Below are 19120 nucleotides of genomic sequence, written 5' to 3' on the forward strand. Positions count from 1 at the left end.
GTTGTAGCTCACCCTGGTGCGTGTTGGAATACATACGTCCTCGCAGAAGCTGATGTATGACATCACAGCATCTGTATATTCATCCAGACTGCTGGAAGAAGTTCTAAAAAGGTCCCAGTCTGTGTCATCCAGGCAGTCCCGCAGCTCATCCACAGCTTCTCTGTTGTTCCAGTTTTTTGTTTAAAGGAATGTGTTCCTGCAGGAAATGTATTTTCTAGTTTAGCATTGAGCTACTGCCCTCTATAGGACAAACAGCTGCCTCTAGACGTGGAATGAAACCATGGATGAATATAAAGTGACTTGCTTTTGCAAAAGGGTCGAAGAATTTACCAATTAGGAAGGTGATACCAAACAAGCTATTCAGTTCAGTACTTCACCCCATGTGACATAGAAAAGGGGCCGAATGTGCAAACTTGAGGGTAGCTTCTGCTGTTTCACAGGTCAGCCACCACGTGGTGTCGGTATGTGTGATGAAGTTGGCAAACTTCTTTACACCAGGAATGTAGCAGCTAACCCTTGTGGAACCAAGGTCGATTTGTCCCGCAGACTTGTAAACAGGGTAACCTCTGAGCGTGAACTCTCCTCCTTAAGGTCAGTGAAAATGTAGCTGAGGAGCACCTCATCAAAGGAAATGGTCATGCACACATCCAAGACACCTCGTACACTCAATTGCACATTCATCAGAGGACAACCAGTTGAACTAGTCAACGGCTTTAAATACCTAGGGCTCACCATAGATAACAAACTCAACTTCATCAAACATGTCATTACCACACACAAACGTGAACATCACAGGCTTTATGTCATACACAAACTGAAATCACTGTCTGTGGACCCCCAGCTCCTCCTACTCCTCTACAAAAGCATCATCCAACCCATCCTAATGTACTGTTCCCCCTGCTTCTTCACCCTGCTCACTGTCACCAGCAAAAACAGACTCCTCAAAATCCCACACATAGCATCCAAGATAATCAACCTCCCCAACCCAGCCTGTCAGAGGCAAATTACCTTGCTATTGCACGCCTGGCACGTGTAATAGTCAGCAGCCCTTACAGTAACACCCCCTTAACCAATTCTTTGAATTACTCCCATCTGGCCGCAGATATAGGGTACTAGACTGGAGAAAAGCCCATTTTAAACTAAGTTTTGTCCCCTCGGCTATCATAGCACTGAACAAAAACATGTAGATCTTTCATCACTGTATTTTATCCATGTCATGTTTATTTCTGTCTACATGTTTTTCTGTGGTAAATATGGGAAGAGAGTTTATCTGTTGTATATGTGGGAAAATAGTTTATTTGTTATCTGTGTGCCTCACAGTGTTGCTACACTGTGTTGTGTATTTTCAAATGTATGCTGCACTTTGTGCGAGCTGGATACTGTGGCAGGAAATGAAGCTTTGTGGGAATAGAATGCCCGGAAATGTAAAGTGGTTTAACCATGAAAAAACAAAAAAAATGTTTATTAAAGAGCTGTGGTTTCTACAATCAGATGACAAACAACACTATATATATATATATATATATATATATATATATATATATATATATATATATATATCTATACCTATATATAGATATAGATATTTAGATGACAAATATACCCTAGCATGCAGTAATATTTCTAAATTATAATAAGACAAACCATGCATAGGCCTACAAATATTAACATGGTCTAACTAAGAACAGCAAGATGATAGAAACTTGAGTAGCTAGCTACTGTACTATCAGTGTAAATAGGTGAGCTAATATATCATCCAGCTTTGAACATTTTGATTTATAAATTAATCAAGTACAGTGGTGCTCTCAGTAAGCATGATAAACATAGTTTAGGGACATCAATATTCAGAATAGAGTACTTACTTGTTGGATCACAAGAGAGATACCTTCAATGGATGCTGGTAACCCCTTTTAGTCCTTAAAGTTTATGTGCCGTTGCACCTCTAGATCACCACGCAGCAAAAATATTTTGCATGTGTTGTAACAACATGAAATGGAACACTTTGAGCAACCAGCCAGATCAATATGCTAGAAATGTGTATTTTGATGCACCCTAACAGACGGGTGTGTGTGTGTGTTCGTGTTCGTGTTCGTGTGTGTGTGTGTGTGTGTGTGTGTGTGTGTGTGTGTGTGTGTGTGTGTGTGTGTGTGTGTGTGTGTGTGTGTGTGTGTGTGTGTGTGTGTGTGTGTGTGTTGGTGTGGTCAGATGTATGCCCCAGTATCATATTTTGCTATTATCACAAAACACACACACACACACACACACACACACACACACACACACACACACACACACACACACACACACACACACACACACACACACACACACACACACACACACACACACACACACACTCCTCCTAACCAGCAGCACAAAACACTCTTTAATGGACTAACGATTGATGAGCACACCCCCCAACACAAGCAGATAAATAAATGGACTGATAGAGGATGATAGGGCACAATGCTGTTGGTTTGATATGTGGAGTCTTGTAGCCCAGCGTTGAAGTTCTGAGAAGATAAAAATATAAACAGGTAAGAAGAATATTTAATATGCTATTATAAATTATAGATAATGTTATGTAACTGTACTGCATATTTATATTTTTTTGTAGTTCTCAGAACTGCAAGGAAGAACTGCTTTGATATATTTTCTATTCATACTCACTCCTTGATTAATAATGTATGATTGTTATTAACATAATAAAAATTAGTAGTCTTCAAATAAGATTCATCCCATATATTTACAAAAGGCTAACTTGTTCCTCATGTTTGTCTGCTGTATCCTGGATACAGGCGGTATCACAACGACCTTTTAGACTTCATCAATCCAGTGGGAACAACCACAAAAGACGATATGTGACATGTGAGACAACATCTTCTTGTCTTCTGTGTTGTTTCCCCCCAGTATTACACAAAATGAACCAATCAGGTACCAGCGACAACCTTCTGGGGTCTGAGGAGGGTGCTCCTCCGGAGGTCCGTCTCCCAGACTCAGACCCGGGGGGGGCTGCCCCCCCGGAGAGGGCCGCTGCGGGCTCCAGGTGGGGGGTCGTGGGGCCCGCTGCGGAGGAGGAGATCACGGGGGACCCGAGCACCTCTCCGGAGAGCTGCAGACAGGAGGACCTGGTCCCAGACCCTGAGGCGGAGCAGAAGGAGCTGGACGACCAGCGGGCCGAGGTGAGGGCGCGGGTGCGGAGGCGGTGGCAGATGCAGTGGCAGAAGCAGAGGACGGCCTCCATCCTGTCCTCCCTGACCATGGATTGCATGCGGACCGCCAAGTCCCCCACGGACTCTGACAACCAGGAGCAGCTGGAGTCCAGATGGAGAAACTTCCACCCAGATGCTCTCTCGTAAGAACGGCAGAACCTGTTGAACCTCACTCATAGGTTATAACGATGATTAGACACAGGTAACATACATGTAGATGGAAAAGAGCAGACGGACTACTATAGAGTGCAGACTGTCGATTAATTGATTGATTGGAAGGTGAATTGAATACTGGATGCGTCCATCGATTAGAATAAGGATTAATTTATTACTTAATTTATTGCTTGCCTGTACAACTGTATTTATAGATGGATTCATCTATAGATTAATTTTTAATTGTGCCATTCTGACAGGATTGATTGAAACATGAATTGAAACATTGATTAGTTGATCAATTATATATAATAATTATTATATGTATTCATTTAGATGTGATCGTTTTGATAGAGAGATTATTAATTCTTAGAAGGGGAAGTAGAAGCCTCAATAAATATGATTTTCCTATTTGTCAACAAGCATGTCGGACAAACAGGCAAACACATCTCAAAGGAGAAACAAGCACACAATGCACAACCCTACATATACACAATGCAATAATAATTGTTTGATGGATTGACTGATTGACAAATAGTGCTGAAGTCACGGAAAGCTTTGACATCGACAAGCTGTTTGAAATTGTGGCCAGCGGCGAGGTTGAAAGGCTGCATGGACTGAAGGACTACTTGTATAAGACCATGAAACCACTCTCTCACTCCGTGTGTAAGTAGACCAAAGACAACCCTTTTCTATTAACTTTTCGTTCAGTCGATTTGAAACTGAGTGGATGGCATTCTTTAGTATTAATGTTTGAATTTATCAATTGATTTGTTTATTAAGGTTATGTAATATATAACAAAGTTAATAGTCACAAGTTTCTACACATTATAACTGGGATGTAAGAACATTGAATATTGAAAGTACCGTGAAATACTTCCCTTGAATCCTCAGATCAGTCCCATGGGAAGACAGCCCTGATGAAGGCTCTGCTGAACGTGAGCAGTGGGGAGAATGAGATAGTGGACTGCCTGCTGAACATTGCAGAGGACATGGGAGACATCGAGATGTTCATCAACTCCTCCTACACAAGCGACTTCTACAAAGGTTAATAAATCAATTTGAATCAAGTGTAATTCAATTCAGCAATTCAGATGAAATTAAAAAGTGTTTTGATGATTATTAATGATTCATGTGATACATAATCCAGTATTTCCCATCTTGGACCAATAATGTACAGTTTATACCTCCTAAACGGTTGGAACTCCGCAAAAACCTCACCTGTAGGTCAAACGGCTCTCCACATTGCCATCGAGAGAAGGAACATGTATTATGTGAAGAAGCTGGTGGAGAAGGGAGCAGACCTCTGCGCCAAAGCCTGTGGAAGAATGTTCCAGCCAGACAGCTCTGATCCCAGCTTCTACTTTGGTGAGAGCGTGAATTTGATAATAGATTATACGTACATCATAATAATGTTTCATTAACATTATTGTGTGATGATACAGAGAGATCAGTGTATGATCCATGTGTGTACAATTATTTGGGTTATTATTATTATATTATTAAAAACGATGAAAGTGCACCACTAATAGAGGCAGGAAATGTCACTTACCATTGTTTATGACGTGTTCATGTCGCTGACTAGCAGCTGCTCTTATCCGAGAGGCTGAGAGTTTCTAATAGGGACAGAGTGCATCGTAGCCAAAATAATAATATCACATTTTGTAAACTTTTTTAGGTTGATACCAGTTTGGTTCTCACAAAGTGTAGGTCTCAAGGGTAGCTACTATTTCTAAATTGGTCAAAAGGGGTGAGTTTGACGTAAAAGACGATTTACTACCACCTAAAAACCTCCTCAAAACAACAACAGCACGTTGCCAGCGACTGCCTCCCCTACAGGGGAGCTGCCTCTGTCCCTGGCTGCCTGCACCAACCAGCCTGAGCTGGTGGACTTCCTTCTGGGCGCGTCGGCCAGCGTCGTGGAGCAGGACTCCCATGGCAACACGGTGCTGCACGCCCTGGTGATGGTGGCGGATGACGACAGCCAGGACAACACCAGGTTCATCACGGCCATGTATGACCACATCCTGCTCGCCACCGCCAAGGTCAACTCGGACTGGAGGTTGGAGTCCATACAGAACAAGGAGGGGCTGACCCCCCTGAAGCTGGCCGCCAAGACGGGCAAGGTGGAGGTAAAGAGGACCAACACTTTTATTGCAAATATAGTCTGGGTACAAAAAGTATACAATGCTGGCATCGTTTGAACAGAGAAGTTTTGATGCTACTTAGTACTGTAGCAAGTCGTTGTGCATTAATATGTGACGGTAACAGTTCAGACCTATACACTTACCAGTGGTGCAAATAACGTACACCTATTATACGTATACTAAAACACTACTACTGAGTATTTGATGTTAAGTATATATATTTGAAGTGAACTAAAGTACAACTTAAAACTTACTTAGAATAAAGTACTCTTCATGTTAGTGTACTACAAAACACTTTTGGCAAAATAGATTTAAGTTAGTACACTAACACTTAACCACTGTAAGTATTTGCAATTTAGTATACCTTTTCTATGTACACTGAAATACAGCTTAAAATTAACTAACATTAAAGTTAACTTTCTGTAAGTATACTTAAAGGCACTTCTAATGAAGGGAAATTGAGATACATTTTTATAAAGCAGTGTATTACAAAGGACTTGAAAATAATTAAAGTGCACTCAATTACCACTATAAGTATTTGGAATTTAGTATACTTTTTCAAAGTACACTTACATACAATTTACAATACACTCGAAACAGTGCACTTAAAGGAGACATATTATGGCATTTTCACAGCAATTAAACATAGTATGTGAGTTCCAGAAAACATGTTTTTGAAGCTGTATGCTGGATATAGCTTTTAGGAAAAACAATCTCGCCTACCGTTACTCCCCTCTGTTTCAGTCCCTTCAGAACGCGCTGTTTCTGTTGTCTGTAGCTTTAATGCAAATGAGCTGCTGCCCATTGACCAATGAGCTGTCAGACTGAACCACAGCATGGAGGAGAAGGGATTGTAAAGGATGCAAATGGGTGAAGTGTCCCTTTAATGATATCTATTGTGCAGTACACTTTTTAAAAGTATATGTTCAACATACTTCAAATAAGCACAAAAAGTTGAACAATGCCTCACCTGGAAAAGGAAACACTCCATAAATCAAAAGGAAAGGTGTTCCATGTGAAGGAACACAGAAGAGGGATCCCTCAGTCTTGGGATGGGTAAAACATGGGCAGACGCACACTCTCTCGATTGGAGACGTCTGTCTCCCTCTCTGACCAACACAGCTGTTCAAATACCTCCTCCAAAGGGAGTTCAAGAACAAGGACACAAAGCACCTGTCCCGCAAGTTCACCGAGTGGGCGTATGGACCCATCAGCTGCTCCCTGTACGATCTGGAGGCCCTGGACACCTACGGGGACAAAGGGTCCATCCTTGAACTGGTGGTCAACGGCAGCGACAACCCTGTGAGTTGAAAGGTCTCTCTTGATGAGCTGCTTGACTACTTCTACTACTGCTAGATCTGTGTGTTTGCGTGCGTGTGTGTTCTGCAGAGGCGTCTGGACCTGCTGCAGGTGGAGCCTCTGTGTGGCCTGCTGAACGAGAAGTGGAACAAATTCGCAGGCCGTCTCTTCCTGCTGCACTTCCTGGTCTACCTGGTCTACCTCGGGGCCTTCACCACCGTCGCCTACGTGATAACCTCTGTGAGGATAAGAACTGTGTTCTTAGGGTCCTTGTAATCTGACAGCCATATTAGACTCAGAAATTGTACTCCATTGGTGAATTATTTGGAGTACAAAAGTGGCTAAATCGGAGTGTTTTGTAAAGGTCAGAAGACCTTGTAGACTTTTTCAGATAATGATGCGTTCTTTCAGAATAAATACACACAATAAAGAGATTATATATTCAAATGTATTGCAAAACATTCATAAATGATTCAATAAATACATATCATAGAAATACATCTGTAGAATTGCTTCTGAGTAGTTAAACATCTCTGTTGATACTTTCTGTCCTGCAGCCAAGTTTCCTGACGGAGAACGTGTATGACGCGTTCCCGTTCCTCGTTCTGATTACAGTCATAGCATCTCTTTACTTCTTCCTCCGAGGGGTGAGTAAAGGAATGATTTGACTCTGATTTCAATTGAGTATTTATTCAGGAAGGGAATGGGATTCTAGTAGCTAGTTTTACTCCCAGCAAAAAGGAACTGGGCCGATGTCTGCATGATACCTGTAGGCACCCATGAGATGCCTCAACTCTACCAGCTCCTTAGTGAACTGTATGTGAAATATCTTTGGATGAAAGCACATGCTTAGCCTAAGCATTTGCGTTTGTTATAAGCTTACAACGATTATAAAATGTGAACAGGTTTTTGGTTTTCTATTTGTAGATCCTTGACTTGATGAGAAAGCGTCCAAAACTAAGCACATTCCTGGTAGATGGCTACTATGATGTCTTGTTGTAAGTTCATTCCTATTTGGTTTATTTGTTGACATGGTAATGTTACATAATTGCAATAGTACTATTATTTTCAAAAGACAAAATTCTTGCACTTTGGCTCCCACATTTTGGGAACATATTTATTGAATACTAAATTGATGAATTAATATTGAAATTATGAAAATTCATAATGACAATGCATGTATTTGTGTGTGTGTGTGTGTGTGTGTGTGTGTGTGTGTGTGTGTGTGTGTGTGTGTGTGTGTGTGTGTGTGTGTGTGTGTGTGTGTGTGTGTGTCCATGTTTTTGCTTCAGCTCAATTCAGGGTGTTCTTTTCCTGTTGTCGTTGACTCTGGCCCTGCTTCAAATTCATTTTGACCGCCGCCTAGAGTACCTTAGCTTCCTGATTCTCAGCTTGGTGTTGGGCTGGGTCAACCTTCTCTACTTCGCCAGGGGCCTGAAACGCATAGGCGTCTACAGCGTGATGATACAGAAGGTACTCTCTAGATAGGAGGATGACGAACATATATATGGGTGTATGTGCCATGATGCAAACACAGCCAATACCTGCCACTACTGCTGCTACAGTGGCAGTTAGGTTGGTTTAGGCTCTCATAATTCACAATACATCACTGTTTGTGCATATGGGTGTTTGTGTAAAGGGAACAAAAACATTGCTAGATTATTAACACTTCACAGTGTTTATAATTGAACCTCAAACTTAAAGCCAGGCATAAAGTATTAATCTATGTTCACATGATGAAAATCCCTTTTGGAATGATCATATAAAACATTGCATCATATTGTAGTGTGTGTTAGATTTGGACCCAGAGAGCAATTACTCCAACCACTGAATCTCATCCCAAGATTAGTTGAACGTTGGGGCATTAGTGATTCCTGGTACTTAACGATCCACTGTGAATAAATCAGGAACACAAGGAGAAGGCAAAGTACCGAAAGTTTCAAAGTACCAAAAGAAGGGCAAAACCTAGTGCAGGACTCATAAGTGTCATTGGTTGTCATGGTTTCTGTCATGCAACACCTCATACCTTCTCTCTGTCTCCTCCACGAGGTCATCACTGGTGACATTCTCCCCTTCTTCCTCGTCTACGTCGTCTTCCTCTCTGGCTTCTCCGCAGGTTCAGTTTCCATTTTATCTCAAAGTATTTCAAAACAAATATGCCAAAAATATGATTTTATATAGATACAGTATATATATATATATATATATATATATATATATATATATATATATATTTATATGGATAAATGCTGATAGCATCAGAGTGAGGAAGTAGCGGCTCAATATGACAATCATCTTCTGGAAACATCTTTAATAATTCAACGTACAGGGATGCCAACTTGCATATAGTGCAGCTATGACAGTCTCTACATCAACAATGATTTAACCCAAGGTTAGGAAAGAAGGCACCTCAGCGCTCCAACCGGGTAGTCAATACAGACACAGAACATCTCACATTCGAGAACCAAACCCAACAAGCTAAAACCCACCAAAACACACAGGTGAGTTCAGAGCCTGTGCAGCAGCTGCCCTGATGTGATGGATGCTCCCCTCCTCTGCCCCTGTCCCTCCCCAGCCATAGTCACCATGCTCACAGACCAGCCCCAGTGGACGGGGACCGGGAACAAGGCTCTGCGCTGCAAGTCCTGCAGAGGGCTGGACATCAAGGCCATCTCCTACACCGCCCTGGAGCTCTTCAAGCTCAGCATCGGGATTGGAAAACTTGGCATAAGAAAGAAGTAGAACATTAACAACTGATGCCTTCAAAACAACTTTATTTTCACCCTATAGAATTTTCACCCTAATATCTGCAGTGATTGCTAGACACAACGGCTGATATGTATCTCTATCTATATATTGTTCTTCAATACAGTATTATCCTTTCAATCCCCCTTTATTGCGACCATCCCTCAGCCTACATGCTCCACTGCTGTTGGTGCCCACTTCTGGGTCCATGGTTTGGGAGAAGCAACAGCCTAAAGAGAACCACCACAGCAACTCTTATAACCATCCTGTTTCCTATTACTGCTCCAGCTATAAAAACAAGGAGTTGCTGTACCTGCTGCTGATTGGCTACATTGTGCTCACCTACGTCCTGCTGATGAACATGCTCATCGCCCTGATGAGTCACACGGTGGAGGCGACCGCCAAGGAGAACACCCGCATCTGGCAGCTACAGGTGGGTCCAAAATGAACACATGCCACAAGTTAATGGCGGATAGATTTGACCACCAAACTGCAACCTGATACCCCCAAACTGCATACCTGAAAATGTACTGGCCCTCACTGGTGTGTGTGTGTGTGTGTGTGTGTGTGTGTGTGTGTGTGTGTGTGTGTGTGTGTGTGTGTGTGTGTGTGTGTGTGTGTGTGTGTGTGTGTGTGTGTGTGTTTATGTGTGTATGTAAATCTGTATCAATGCATGCTTTCGTTAAATATGTGTGTGTGTGTGTGTGTGTGTGTGTGTGTGTGTGTGTGTGTGTGTGCATGTGTGCGTGTTTGTGTGATTGTGTTCCTCTATTCCGTGCATGCAATCCTTATGTGTGTGAGTGTTTGTATGTGGTTTTCATATGTGTTTGCTCTCTGTCCTGTGTGTGTGTGTGTGTGCTCTGTCCTGTGTGTGTGTGTGTGTGTGTGTGTGTGTGTGTGTGTGTGTGTGTGTGTGTGTGTGTGTGTGTGTGTGCTCTGTCCTGTGTGTGTGTGTGTGTGTGTGTGTGTGTGCTCTGTCCTGTGTGTGTGTGTGTGTGTGTGTGTGTGTGTGTGTGTGTGTGTGTGTGTGTGCTCTGTCCTGTGTGTGTGTGTGTGTGTGTGTGTGTGTGTGTGTGTGTGTGTGTGTGTGTGTGTGTGTGTGTGTGTGTGTGTGCTCTGTCCTGTGTGTGTGTGTGTGTGTGTGTGTGTGTGTGTGTGTGTGTGTGTGTGTGTGCTCTGTCCTGTGTGTGTGTGTGTGTGTGTGTGTGTGTGTGTGTGTGTGTGTGTGTGTGTGTGTGTGTGTGTGTGTGTGTGCTCTGTCCTGTGTGTGTGCGTGTGAGACCAGAGAGGCATCACCACGCTGGACCTGGAGTGGGGCCTGCCTCGGTGTGTGAGGAGCAGGCTACGGTCCGGGGTGGAGAAGGACCTGTCTGGGGGCGGCATGGCCAACGAACAGGGCAAGCGCTGGTGCTTCAGGTGAGGTCCTGTCTCTCCCACACACACAAACGCACACACACGCACACATTCCTTAACACCAGAGGTTCCCAACATGAGAGCCATGCAGTGGCATGGGGTGCCTGCTTAAGTTGGGGTGGCCCCTGAAAAAACGACCAGACCCTATCGGCCACTGCTTGGAAAGGAAGACTTCATGGTCCTCCTCCTCTCCGTCCAGCCCTCCAGGCTGTGGAGCTCCAGCCCCACCACAGAATCGACCAATAGTTCTGGTTGATACAAGAACACGTTAAACCGGATTTTTTTTAAAATATAATTAGGAGGCTTGAAAACTACAAGTAAGCTTATCAGGCATCAACAACACATGTTGAACAGACTCTTCGATTTCCAAAAATGTATGATCCCACTTTCAGTGTGCCAGATAACCCTACTAGGAACTAGAACACTGTCATGATTAACTTTTAGCGTTTTAACGTTTAACGTTTTTCAAGTTTACAATGTAATTTTTACTTTTTATGATTTGCTTTTATTGATTCATTATCAATGTAATACAAGTTCTTAAGCCATTGCTTAGCATTTTATTGTTAGCATCATGCATCCCCAAATAGGTTTGGCACCACTGATTTAGACATATATTACCAAGAGGGTTAAACCTAACCCTAACCTACTGATTATTTTCTATGATGGTGTCTAAAGAGTGGAGGAGATGGACTGGAGCGAATGGAGGGTCAATCTGGGGAACATTAGGGAGGAGCCCATGTCTACACCGAAAACACCAACAGCACAATCAGCTCCCAAGGAAACAAGTAAGAGGACTGGGTAACATTTGACATGACAGTGTCCTTGTTACTGTGCAATTGCAATATATATATATATATAATGTGGGAAACTATAAATGATGTATATGTAATAAGCAATGTAACAACCTTTAACAGTGTGTACTTCTCATGTTATAACATTATGGAACCCGCTGTAACGGCACAGTGTGGTTAGGATTAGTGTGGGACTTGCTTTAATCCCCTTTTCCTAAAGTTAACCCTAACCCCCTGAAACCTAACCACACAGTGCAGTAACATGCTGTTCCATAACGTTATTAAATATGAAGTACATGCTGTCACAGTGCTTATTACACTGTACTTACTTTCCTAATTAAACTGTTACAGGACCCTGTGATGTAAAGTTAATCAATGCGATGACTGTATTAACTGTATAGATTGTGTACATTGCGGTTTGAGCAAGATCCTTTCCAGTTGGGAGTCCAACCCCTAACGACTGCAATATTAAATAAGAATCCTCTGACTCTGTTTGACCCTACCCAGGCAGAAAAATCCAAAATGCTCTACGGACGTTCCGTCAGAGATCATCAAAAGAACAACAGCTGGAGAATGAAGCATAACATGAATGCCTGGCCGCTGGGATTGTCATTCACTCTATACAATATGCATTATAATAAAAATAACTATATTGATCTGCGGATGTTTACTGGTCTTTCTATTATGAAAGTTAAATCATTGAAGAAGGACTTTGCTGGGATTTCAAATCATAATAAAGAAAACCATGAAATTATATCTGCTTCCATTTTTTTCTATCGAAATCTTGCGACTTTTTTCATTAACAAATCGTTTTTTAGGAGGTGGAGCCAAAATCAACCGGTCTAGGTACCCAGTAAGGGTTTTAGAGCCATCAAGTGTTACTTATCAACGGTAAACCCATTGGACAACGACCATAAGAATATATAATGTAACTTTTTAAAGAAATGTTCACCCATCCCGACTTAAAACAAGGCCAAAAAAGTCAAGGAGATGATAAATAAAAGGCATAGGTCTACTATATTGCACCAAACTATTAAGTCATATTATTATTACTGTTTGAGTTATAACGATTGACGCAACCAAGTTACCAAATAGTTGATCTCATTAAAAAGACATAAGGACATCAAACCGTTGTAAAACAAGGAATAGAAAAAACCGGTGCGTTTGATGTGTATATATATATATATATATATATATATACGAACTTATATAATGCATAGTATTACCTAGGACAACTAGCATGTTAAATAAAAACCAAGTGTTTATGAGCCCAATATATATATATATATATATATATATATATATATATATATATAGCTCATAAACACTTGGTTTTTATTTAACATGCTAGTTGTCCTAGGTAATAATATATATTATATAAGTTCGTTTTTACATTCTTGGTGTAAAAATAGGGAGGGCATCAGTGGGACCAAAACAAAAAAAAGGAGAACTAAATGCAGACGGGTACGGCGGCCGTGCTGGGACACACCGTCGACAGCACCTCTTTCTACTCGTAAATAAAGAGGCGCTGCTGTAGCAATGGAGGGGGTGACTGTAGGGCAGGTATTTGACGCGGAGTGCATTCTTAGCAAACGACCAAGAAAGGTAGGAAAACCTCATAACGATGGGAACACGTCAACAATTCCGACTCTCGTGTTTGTTTGTTTTCTTGGGCTAACAAACCTTTTTCTCCTTTTCCCAGGGCAAGTTTGAATATCTGGTGAAGTGGAGAGGGTGGTCTTCCAAGTAAGGAGCTAGCCTTTCTGTATTAGCCGACATGGCTAGCGTTCGTGAGATGGAACAAAAAGGGAAACAATAACATTGCTCTCGTGTTCTTTTTGCCTTGTAATTGATAGCTCTAGGCCATTGATATCCAACCAGAGGGGCAGAGTAGCTGGTTTTAGGCTAAAGTCCTTGTGTACTATAACGATCGCGGATGAGAGCGATTTAGAGACTGTCTCGGCTCTCCTCCAAGCAGCTGATACCATCGATAGCACAACAAGGAGCACGAAATGCATTACATGGAGGGCAATTAAACTATGCATTTATATTTGATATAGCACGTCTTGTGCTGTGAATTAAACGTACTTCTATGCAGCGTTGCAGATTATGGTATTTGGCATATGATCAAGAATGCTTGTGAATGTGTTTTTTAAATCACTCTCCCGTTTTTTAAATACATTCAACAAGCTCATTCAGAAGCTATTTTTTATCCCTTTTTAATAGCGCTATAGTAAAGCATGAGTAGCCCTTTGCACTGTGGTACCATTCATTCAGACGCTTCAATACACTGTTTATGTTCATTAGCCATAAAGCTAATAATAACTTGCTTTATTTTAACTAGTCTACTACAACTAATTTGCATTCACAATTTTTCTCAGTTACAAAGCAGATGTCTTTAGTTATGTTATAACCAAGGAGTTAAGTAGCAGAGGTTGCAGGCAATTTTGAGCAATCAACCCGATTTAACATTTGTTATGTTTGTGTTTATGTTTTCAGGCACAATAGCTGGGAGCCAGAAGATAATATATTAGACCCTCGGTTACTGGCAGCTTTCCACAAAAGGTGTGTGTGTGTGTGTGTGTGTGTGTGTGTGTGTGTGTGTGTGTGTGTGTGTGTGTGTGTGTGTGTGTGTGTGTGTGTGTGTGTGTGTGTGTGTGTGTGTGTGTGTGTGTGTTTCAGCAGGGTCATTAATGTTATTTTGCCAAAGACCCTGTGTTAAAGAAGTTATTCAAGCCATCGTATAAACTTCTGTCATTACAGCTAATAACATTTGTAAATACTTTAATACACAACCTTTGATGCAAGTGTGTTCCAAATGTCCAAAACTTTCGGTAACCAATATACCTGTATGTGTTTATTTACAAAACTACAGACCTAGTGTTTAATATACACAATGCCTAAAATTGTATTTTGTTTCTTGGTCAATGCACCAAAACAAATATCTTGTTTGTTAATGTTGTCCGGATTCTGGTTGGGATGTCTGTCTTTAGGGAGCAGGAGAGAGAGCTGCTGTTCCAAAAGAAAGGCAAGAGACCCAGGGGCCGCCCACGAAAAATATTGGTGAGCCCTCACTCCTCAGAGAGTCTGTTTATACTGTATTGACATAAATGTAATAACTAGCTACTAAATAAGTTTGGCAGGATAGTGTAGAGAATGGTGTGTTAACTTTGAGCAAGATACTCAACCCCCTACTTGCTTCTTAATCACATCTGAATTCACTTTGGACAGGTAGCTTTGCTAAAAGTTAATATATAGTAACACTAGTAAATCAAAGTAACACCACTGGTCTAATGTTGTCGGCCCCCATGTACTAAGAGTACCGTGAATGAACATCCAACCTGTTGTGTTGCCAGGAAACCGCACCTTCAGCCAAAGACAGCCCCACCTCCTCGTCCCCCTCCTCCGGCCTCTCCTCGTCCGCCTCCTCGTCTTCCTCCGAGGACGACGACGATGAAGACGACCACGCCAAGAAGGCCAAGCCGGGCCCCCGGCCCCTCCACCCGGGCCCCCAGAAGCGGCCGCAGATCCTCCTGGCCAAACCTGACCCTGTCCCGAAGAAGCGCGGGAGGAAGCCCCTGCACCCTGATCTACGGGCTCTGCGGCAGGCCAAGGGCAGGCCGTCTCCCTCCCCCCCACCCCCTCCTCCTCCGCCACCTCCCCCTCCGGCCACCGCTCTTCCACCGCGCCAGCAGCCGCAGGCCCTCAGGCCCCACCGGGACGGCCCTAGGGAGGAGTCCAGGTCAGGGGTGAAGAAGCCCCTCCAGCCGGCCAGCTTCACCTACACGGGGCTGAGCCGGGGGTCCCGGGAGGTGGCCCCCCCGGGCTCCCAGGGCCCCGCCGGCTCCTTCACGCAGTCGGCCTCCTCAAAGCCGGCCTCCCTCAACTCCATGTGGGCGAACCGCTCCCTGTCCAACTCCTCCACCTTCCACAACAAAGCCGCTGCCTCCGCCCACGGCAAGAGCTCTTCGGACCTGAAGCGCTCCCTGTCGGACACGGGCAGCGGCCGGGGCGAGGGGCTCAAGACGGGCCCCCCGGCCCTGAAACATCAGGTAGGAGGCGCGGAGGTACCCGGCCTCCACGGAAGCTCCAAGCACTCGGGCGGCTTCGGGAGAACCCAGGGAGGCGTCGGGGGCTCCTCCTCTCAGCGCTCCCTCCTGGGCCAGAGGAGACAGGAGGGAGTGGCGGGCCAGCATCAGCACAGCTCCTCCCCCTCCTCCGTCACCTCCAAGCTTACGGCCGCCTCCCCCGCTCCTCCCACCTCCTCCCTCTCGGCGCGGGACAGAGTCACCCAGGCCCTCAGCCTGCGGGCGCTCAACCTGCAGAGCGTGGCCAAGCATGGCAACGGCCATCTCCACGGCAACAACAACACTAGCAGCGGCGCCGGCGCCGGAGGCCACGCCGCCTCCCGGTCGAGTCTGAGGAGCAGCTCCGGTCCCGTCGGGAAGGGCGGAGAAAGAGCCAAAGAGACGCGCACCTCCTCCTCCTCCTCCTCCTCTGCGGCGGCCTCGGGTCAGTTCTCCAGTCCGCCAGCAGGGGGAGCCGCCGCGGAGCAGGGCAGCCGTGTGAGGGGCAAAGAGGCGGGGGCGGAGATCGGAAGGGACGCCAAGGGAGCAGGCGGTCACCCGGGGAGGTCCAACAGCCGGCTGGAGAAGGGGAGCGGGGGGGGAGGCGGCGGCGCGGGTGCAGGGGGAAGCGGCGGGCGGCAGGAGGACAGGAAACACGGCGGCCAGAGCCAGACGCTGAAGGAGCTGAGCACGGGGGACTCTGACGAGAGCAGCAGCAGCAGCGGGGGCAGCGGCAGCGAGTCGGAGCGCAGCGGCGGCGGCGGCGGAGGCGACGATGGCGGCGGCGCCTTCCTGTATCCCGGCAACCGGCCCAGCCTCGGGGAGGTGGTGGCGTCGGCGGGGCTGGACGGCGAGACGGACTGGCGGCCCGCCCGGACCCTCCTGGAACACGTGTTCGTCACGGACGTCACGGCCAACTTCATCACCGTCACTGTCAAGGAGTCGCCCACCAGCGTGGGGTTCTTCAACGCCAGGAAGCACTGAGGTTCCGCCGTCGCCGTCGCCGGGGGGAAACCACTTCGGTGACCCCGCCCCGATACACCGCCCAGCATATCGTTCGGTACATCAGTGGTGCTTTGTTCCCCCCCCTCCCCCCTCCCTGCGTATACAAAGTTGTTTGGGTGCTTCGAGGTATGTGCCATCTCTGAACTCCATGGGCAGGGGCACCGATGAAGAGATTAATGCCAGATTAAAATGGCGGCAGAGCGTACGATCCGCCACTTTTCAATACGGTGACAGTGTTTTGAGTGGTCGAACAGACTAAGGAGCGTGGCTTTAGCTGGGGGTGAGCATGCAAATGAAAAAGTGAAGTTGTACACACATACAGACACACCCACCCACACTTATTCAGTTCTCATTGGACCAAAGGTGTCAAGAATGTGAATATTTTAAGTTTCAATTTTTTTACTCACAGTATTCCTTGCACTACCACGGTGTAAATCTTAAGTTATGTATTGATTTCTTTCATCTAAAAAAAACATTTTATTATGGATATTTTTACTCTTACAATTTTATACCATTGTAATACAATCGTACTCATTTTCAATTATGATACTATCCTAGGGGTGAGATGTTAAATTGTTTAATTTATATTTGTAAATATGTTCTTTTTTTGTGTGATCTCGTCTATCTGGTGCTTTTATGGCTTATTAGCTTCAGATACTCGTAGCCTGTGTGCCTCCCTGCTATTTTGAAGGTATTTGGAATAAACTATGATTACTTATTTAATGTGGTTGTTGTTGCTAAATCGCCGACTGTCTCTTTGGAGACTCAAGTCAAGAAGACCGCGGGCCATGAAGTCCATCTTACAAATCTACCAGCTGGTGTCGCTGTCACATAATAAAATAAACAGGCAAGTCCATATTCGATAATTGGACGAAGATGAGTAGAGCGAGTGTCAAATGCCGTGCTTTGATATTACGTTCTTTATATTTTATTAATGAGAGAAATATGCTAATATTTAAAGAGCGGGTGATACTGTTCAATTTTAAGCTTGGTTGCTACAGTCGAGTGGATTGGGTTTGCTCCAGGATTAAATACAGGCGGAGCAGGTGACTGCATGTATCAGGAAGATAGAAATATAAGGTAGAAGGACTACACGCTTTCTGTTTGCAGAAAGTTCTTGGCTTAGGCTCATACATTTTCCTAAATTTTTATCGTTTTATACGGTCGCTTATTTAGGCCTAGTTAAAAAATCAAATACATTGTAATGACATGTTATACTTTTGAGCAATATAGTCGGTGTGAGTCGTGTGAAAATCGAATGGCATCTGGCAAGGCGCGTCGCACGAATGCAATATTCAAAGTAAAGTAGCCTACACGTAAAAATGTACCTCCCATACAGACATTTAACGAAATATATAATAGGCCTATTGTACTGAATCTTGGCCTGTATAAAACGAACCACATGCCTCAAGACAAACCACCTGTAACAACACATAGACCTACCTACTCGTGAAATACTCATGCACAAGCAACAGTAAGCCCCCCCCCCACACACACACACGCACACGCACACGGCACACACAGCACACTAAACAAAGCAACACATTACGCAATGCCATACGGGTCGGGGGAACTCGCGGTTACGAGGTCGGCGTGGTTTAGCGACAGTGTGCGCCGCTGAGTGGTGTGCGACGTGCGTGCAGCCGTGTGTGTTTGCGTGTGACTGACAGCATCTATCATTCCACAAAGCTGCAGATTCAGTGATTTATGTTCATGGCTCGTTCGGAGAGGTGGAATTTTCCCAAAATAAGTTTGTGTAAACAGGGCCGCGACAGAGGGGGAGCTCAGAACACGCCGGTATGCATAAACAGTTTCAACAGTGTGGGCTAGTGTAATCCCCCCCCCCACCCCCCCCCCCCCCCCCACACCTCTCCCTCTCCACGTTCAGCTCGCTCTCCCGCGCACATACACGCGTCGCGGCGGACAGTACACAGTACAGTAAGACGTTGAGACAGCCTCTTGGAGGCAGACAAATATACATTGACGGAGGGAAACACTGTGCACAGACCTGGTCTCTCTCTCTCTCTCTCTCTCTCTCTCTCTCTCTCTCTCTCTCTCTAATTTGCATCCGTCTCTTGCCATTCACTCACTTTCTCTCTCTCTCGCTTACTGCTTCTGTCTGTCACTCTTTCCCCTTGTGTACACACAAACCCACGCACGCCACGCACACACACGGACAGCCTTGGGATTACCTAACAGAAGGTCTGTCTGCATCTGTCTGGGCTGCCGACACTGTCTTGGCACAGACACCATAACACACACACACACACACACACACACACACACAC

At 44.7% G+C, this 19120-nt stretch overlaps 2 protein-coding genes and 1 long non-coding RNA gene across 4 annotated transcripts; 2 read left to right on the top strand and 1 right to left on the bottom strand.

The window, feature by feature from the left end:
- Positions 1-2242: 2242 nt before the first annotated feature.
- On the top strand, positions 2243-12498 carry LOC132446326 (transient receptor potential cation channel subfamily V member 1-like). 2 transcript variants are annotated; one of them, XM_060036563.1, is made up of 17 exons: positions 2243-2537; positions 2911-3355; positions 3904-4031; positions 4260-4412; positions 4593-4733; positions 5205-5497; positions 6635-6814; positions 6902-7051; positions 7369-7458; positions 7739-7809; positions 8104-8284; positions 8861-8927; positions 9387-9549; positions 9845-9989; positions 10842-10972; positions 11645-11754; positions 12268-12498. In XM_060036563.1, exons 2-17 carry the CDS (start codon positions 2922-2924, stop codon positions 12342-12344), a joined length of 2514 nt encoding a protein of 837 aa, XP_059892546.1. In that variant the 5' UTR covers positions 2243-2537; positions 2911-2921; the 3' UTR covers positions 12345-12498. The 2 variants fall into 2 exon arrangements, with proteins under 2 accessions (XP_059892546.1, XP_059892545.1); XM_060036562.1 differs by lacking the exon at positions 2243-2537 and having other exon boundaries at positions 2559-3355.
- Positions 9551-10978, bottom strand: LOC132446328 (uncharacterized). Its single transcript, XR_009522811.1, has 3 exons — positions 10839-10978; positions 9899-9983; positions 9551-9786 (listed from the first exon to the last, which is right to left on the bottom strand). It is a non-coding gene; the product is annotated as an uncharacterized LOC132446328 (long non-coding RNA).
- A 712-nt stretch (positions 12499-13210) lies between the features above and the next one.
- On the top strand, positions 13211-17550 carry LOC132446311 (chromobox protein homolog 2-like). The gene is made up of 5 exons (XM_060036548.1): positions 13211-13365; positions 13463-13506; positions 14260-14325; positions 14754-14823; positions 15117-17550. The coding sequence occupies exons 1-5, from the start codon at positions 13300-13302 to the stop codon at positions 16809-16811; spliced, it is 1941 nt and encodes a 646-aa protein (XP_059892531.1). The 5' UTR covers positions 13211-13299; the 3' UTR covers positions 16812-17550.
- The last annotated feature ends 1570 nt before the right edge of the window (positions 17551-19120 follow it).

This window comes from Gadus macrocephalus, chromosome 18 (genome assembly GCF_031168955.1).
Source record: "Gadus macrocephalus chromosome 18, ASM3116895v1".
Classification (NCBI taxonomy): Eukaryota; Metazoa; Chordata; class Actinopteri; order Gadiformes; family Gadidae; genus Gadus; species Gadus macrocephalus.

Excerpts from the sequence above, each read along its gene's own strand:
- LOC132446311 (XM_060036548.1), top strand. The coding sequence starts at position 13,300 with ATGGAGGGGGTGACTGTAGGGCAGGTATTTGACGCGGAGTGCATTCTT. Across the intron at positions 13,507-14,259 it reads TGGAGAGGGTGGTCTTCCAA|GCACAATAGCTGGGAGCCAG; the intron begins GTAAGGAGCTAG and ends TTATGTTTTCAG. Across the intron at positions 14,824-15,116 it reads GCCGCCCACGAAAAATATTG|GAAACCGCACCTTCAGCCAA; the intron begins GTGAGCCCTCAC and ends TTGTGTTGCCAG.
- LOC132446326 (XM_060036562.1), top strand. The coding sequence starts at position 2,688 with ATGATTGTTATTAACATAATAAAAATTAGTAGTCTTCAAATAAGATTC. Across the intron at positions 4,734-5,204 it reads TGATCCCAGCTTCTACTTTG|GGGAGCTGCCTCTGTCCCTG; the intron begins GTGAGAGCGTGA and ends CCTCCCCTACAG. Across the intron at positions 6,815-6,901 it reads TCAACGGCAGCGACAACCCT|AGGCGTCTGGACCTGCTGCA; the intron begins GTGAGTTGAAAG and ends TGTGTTCTGCAG.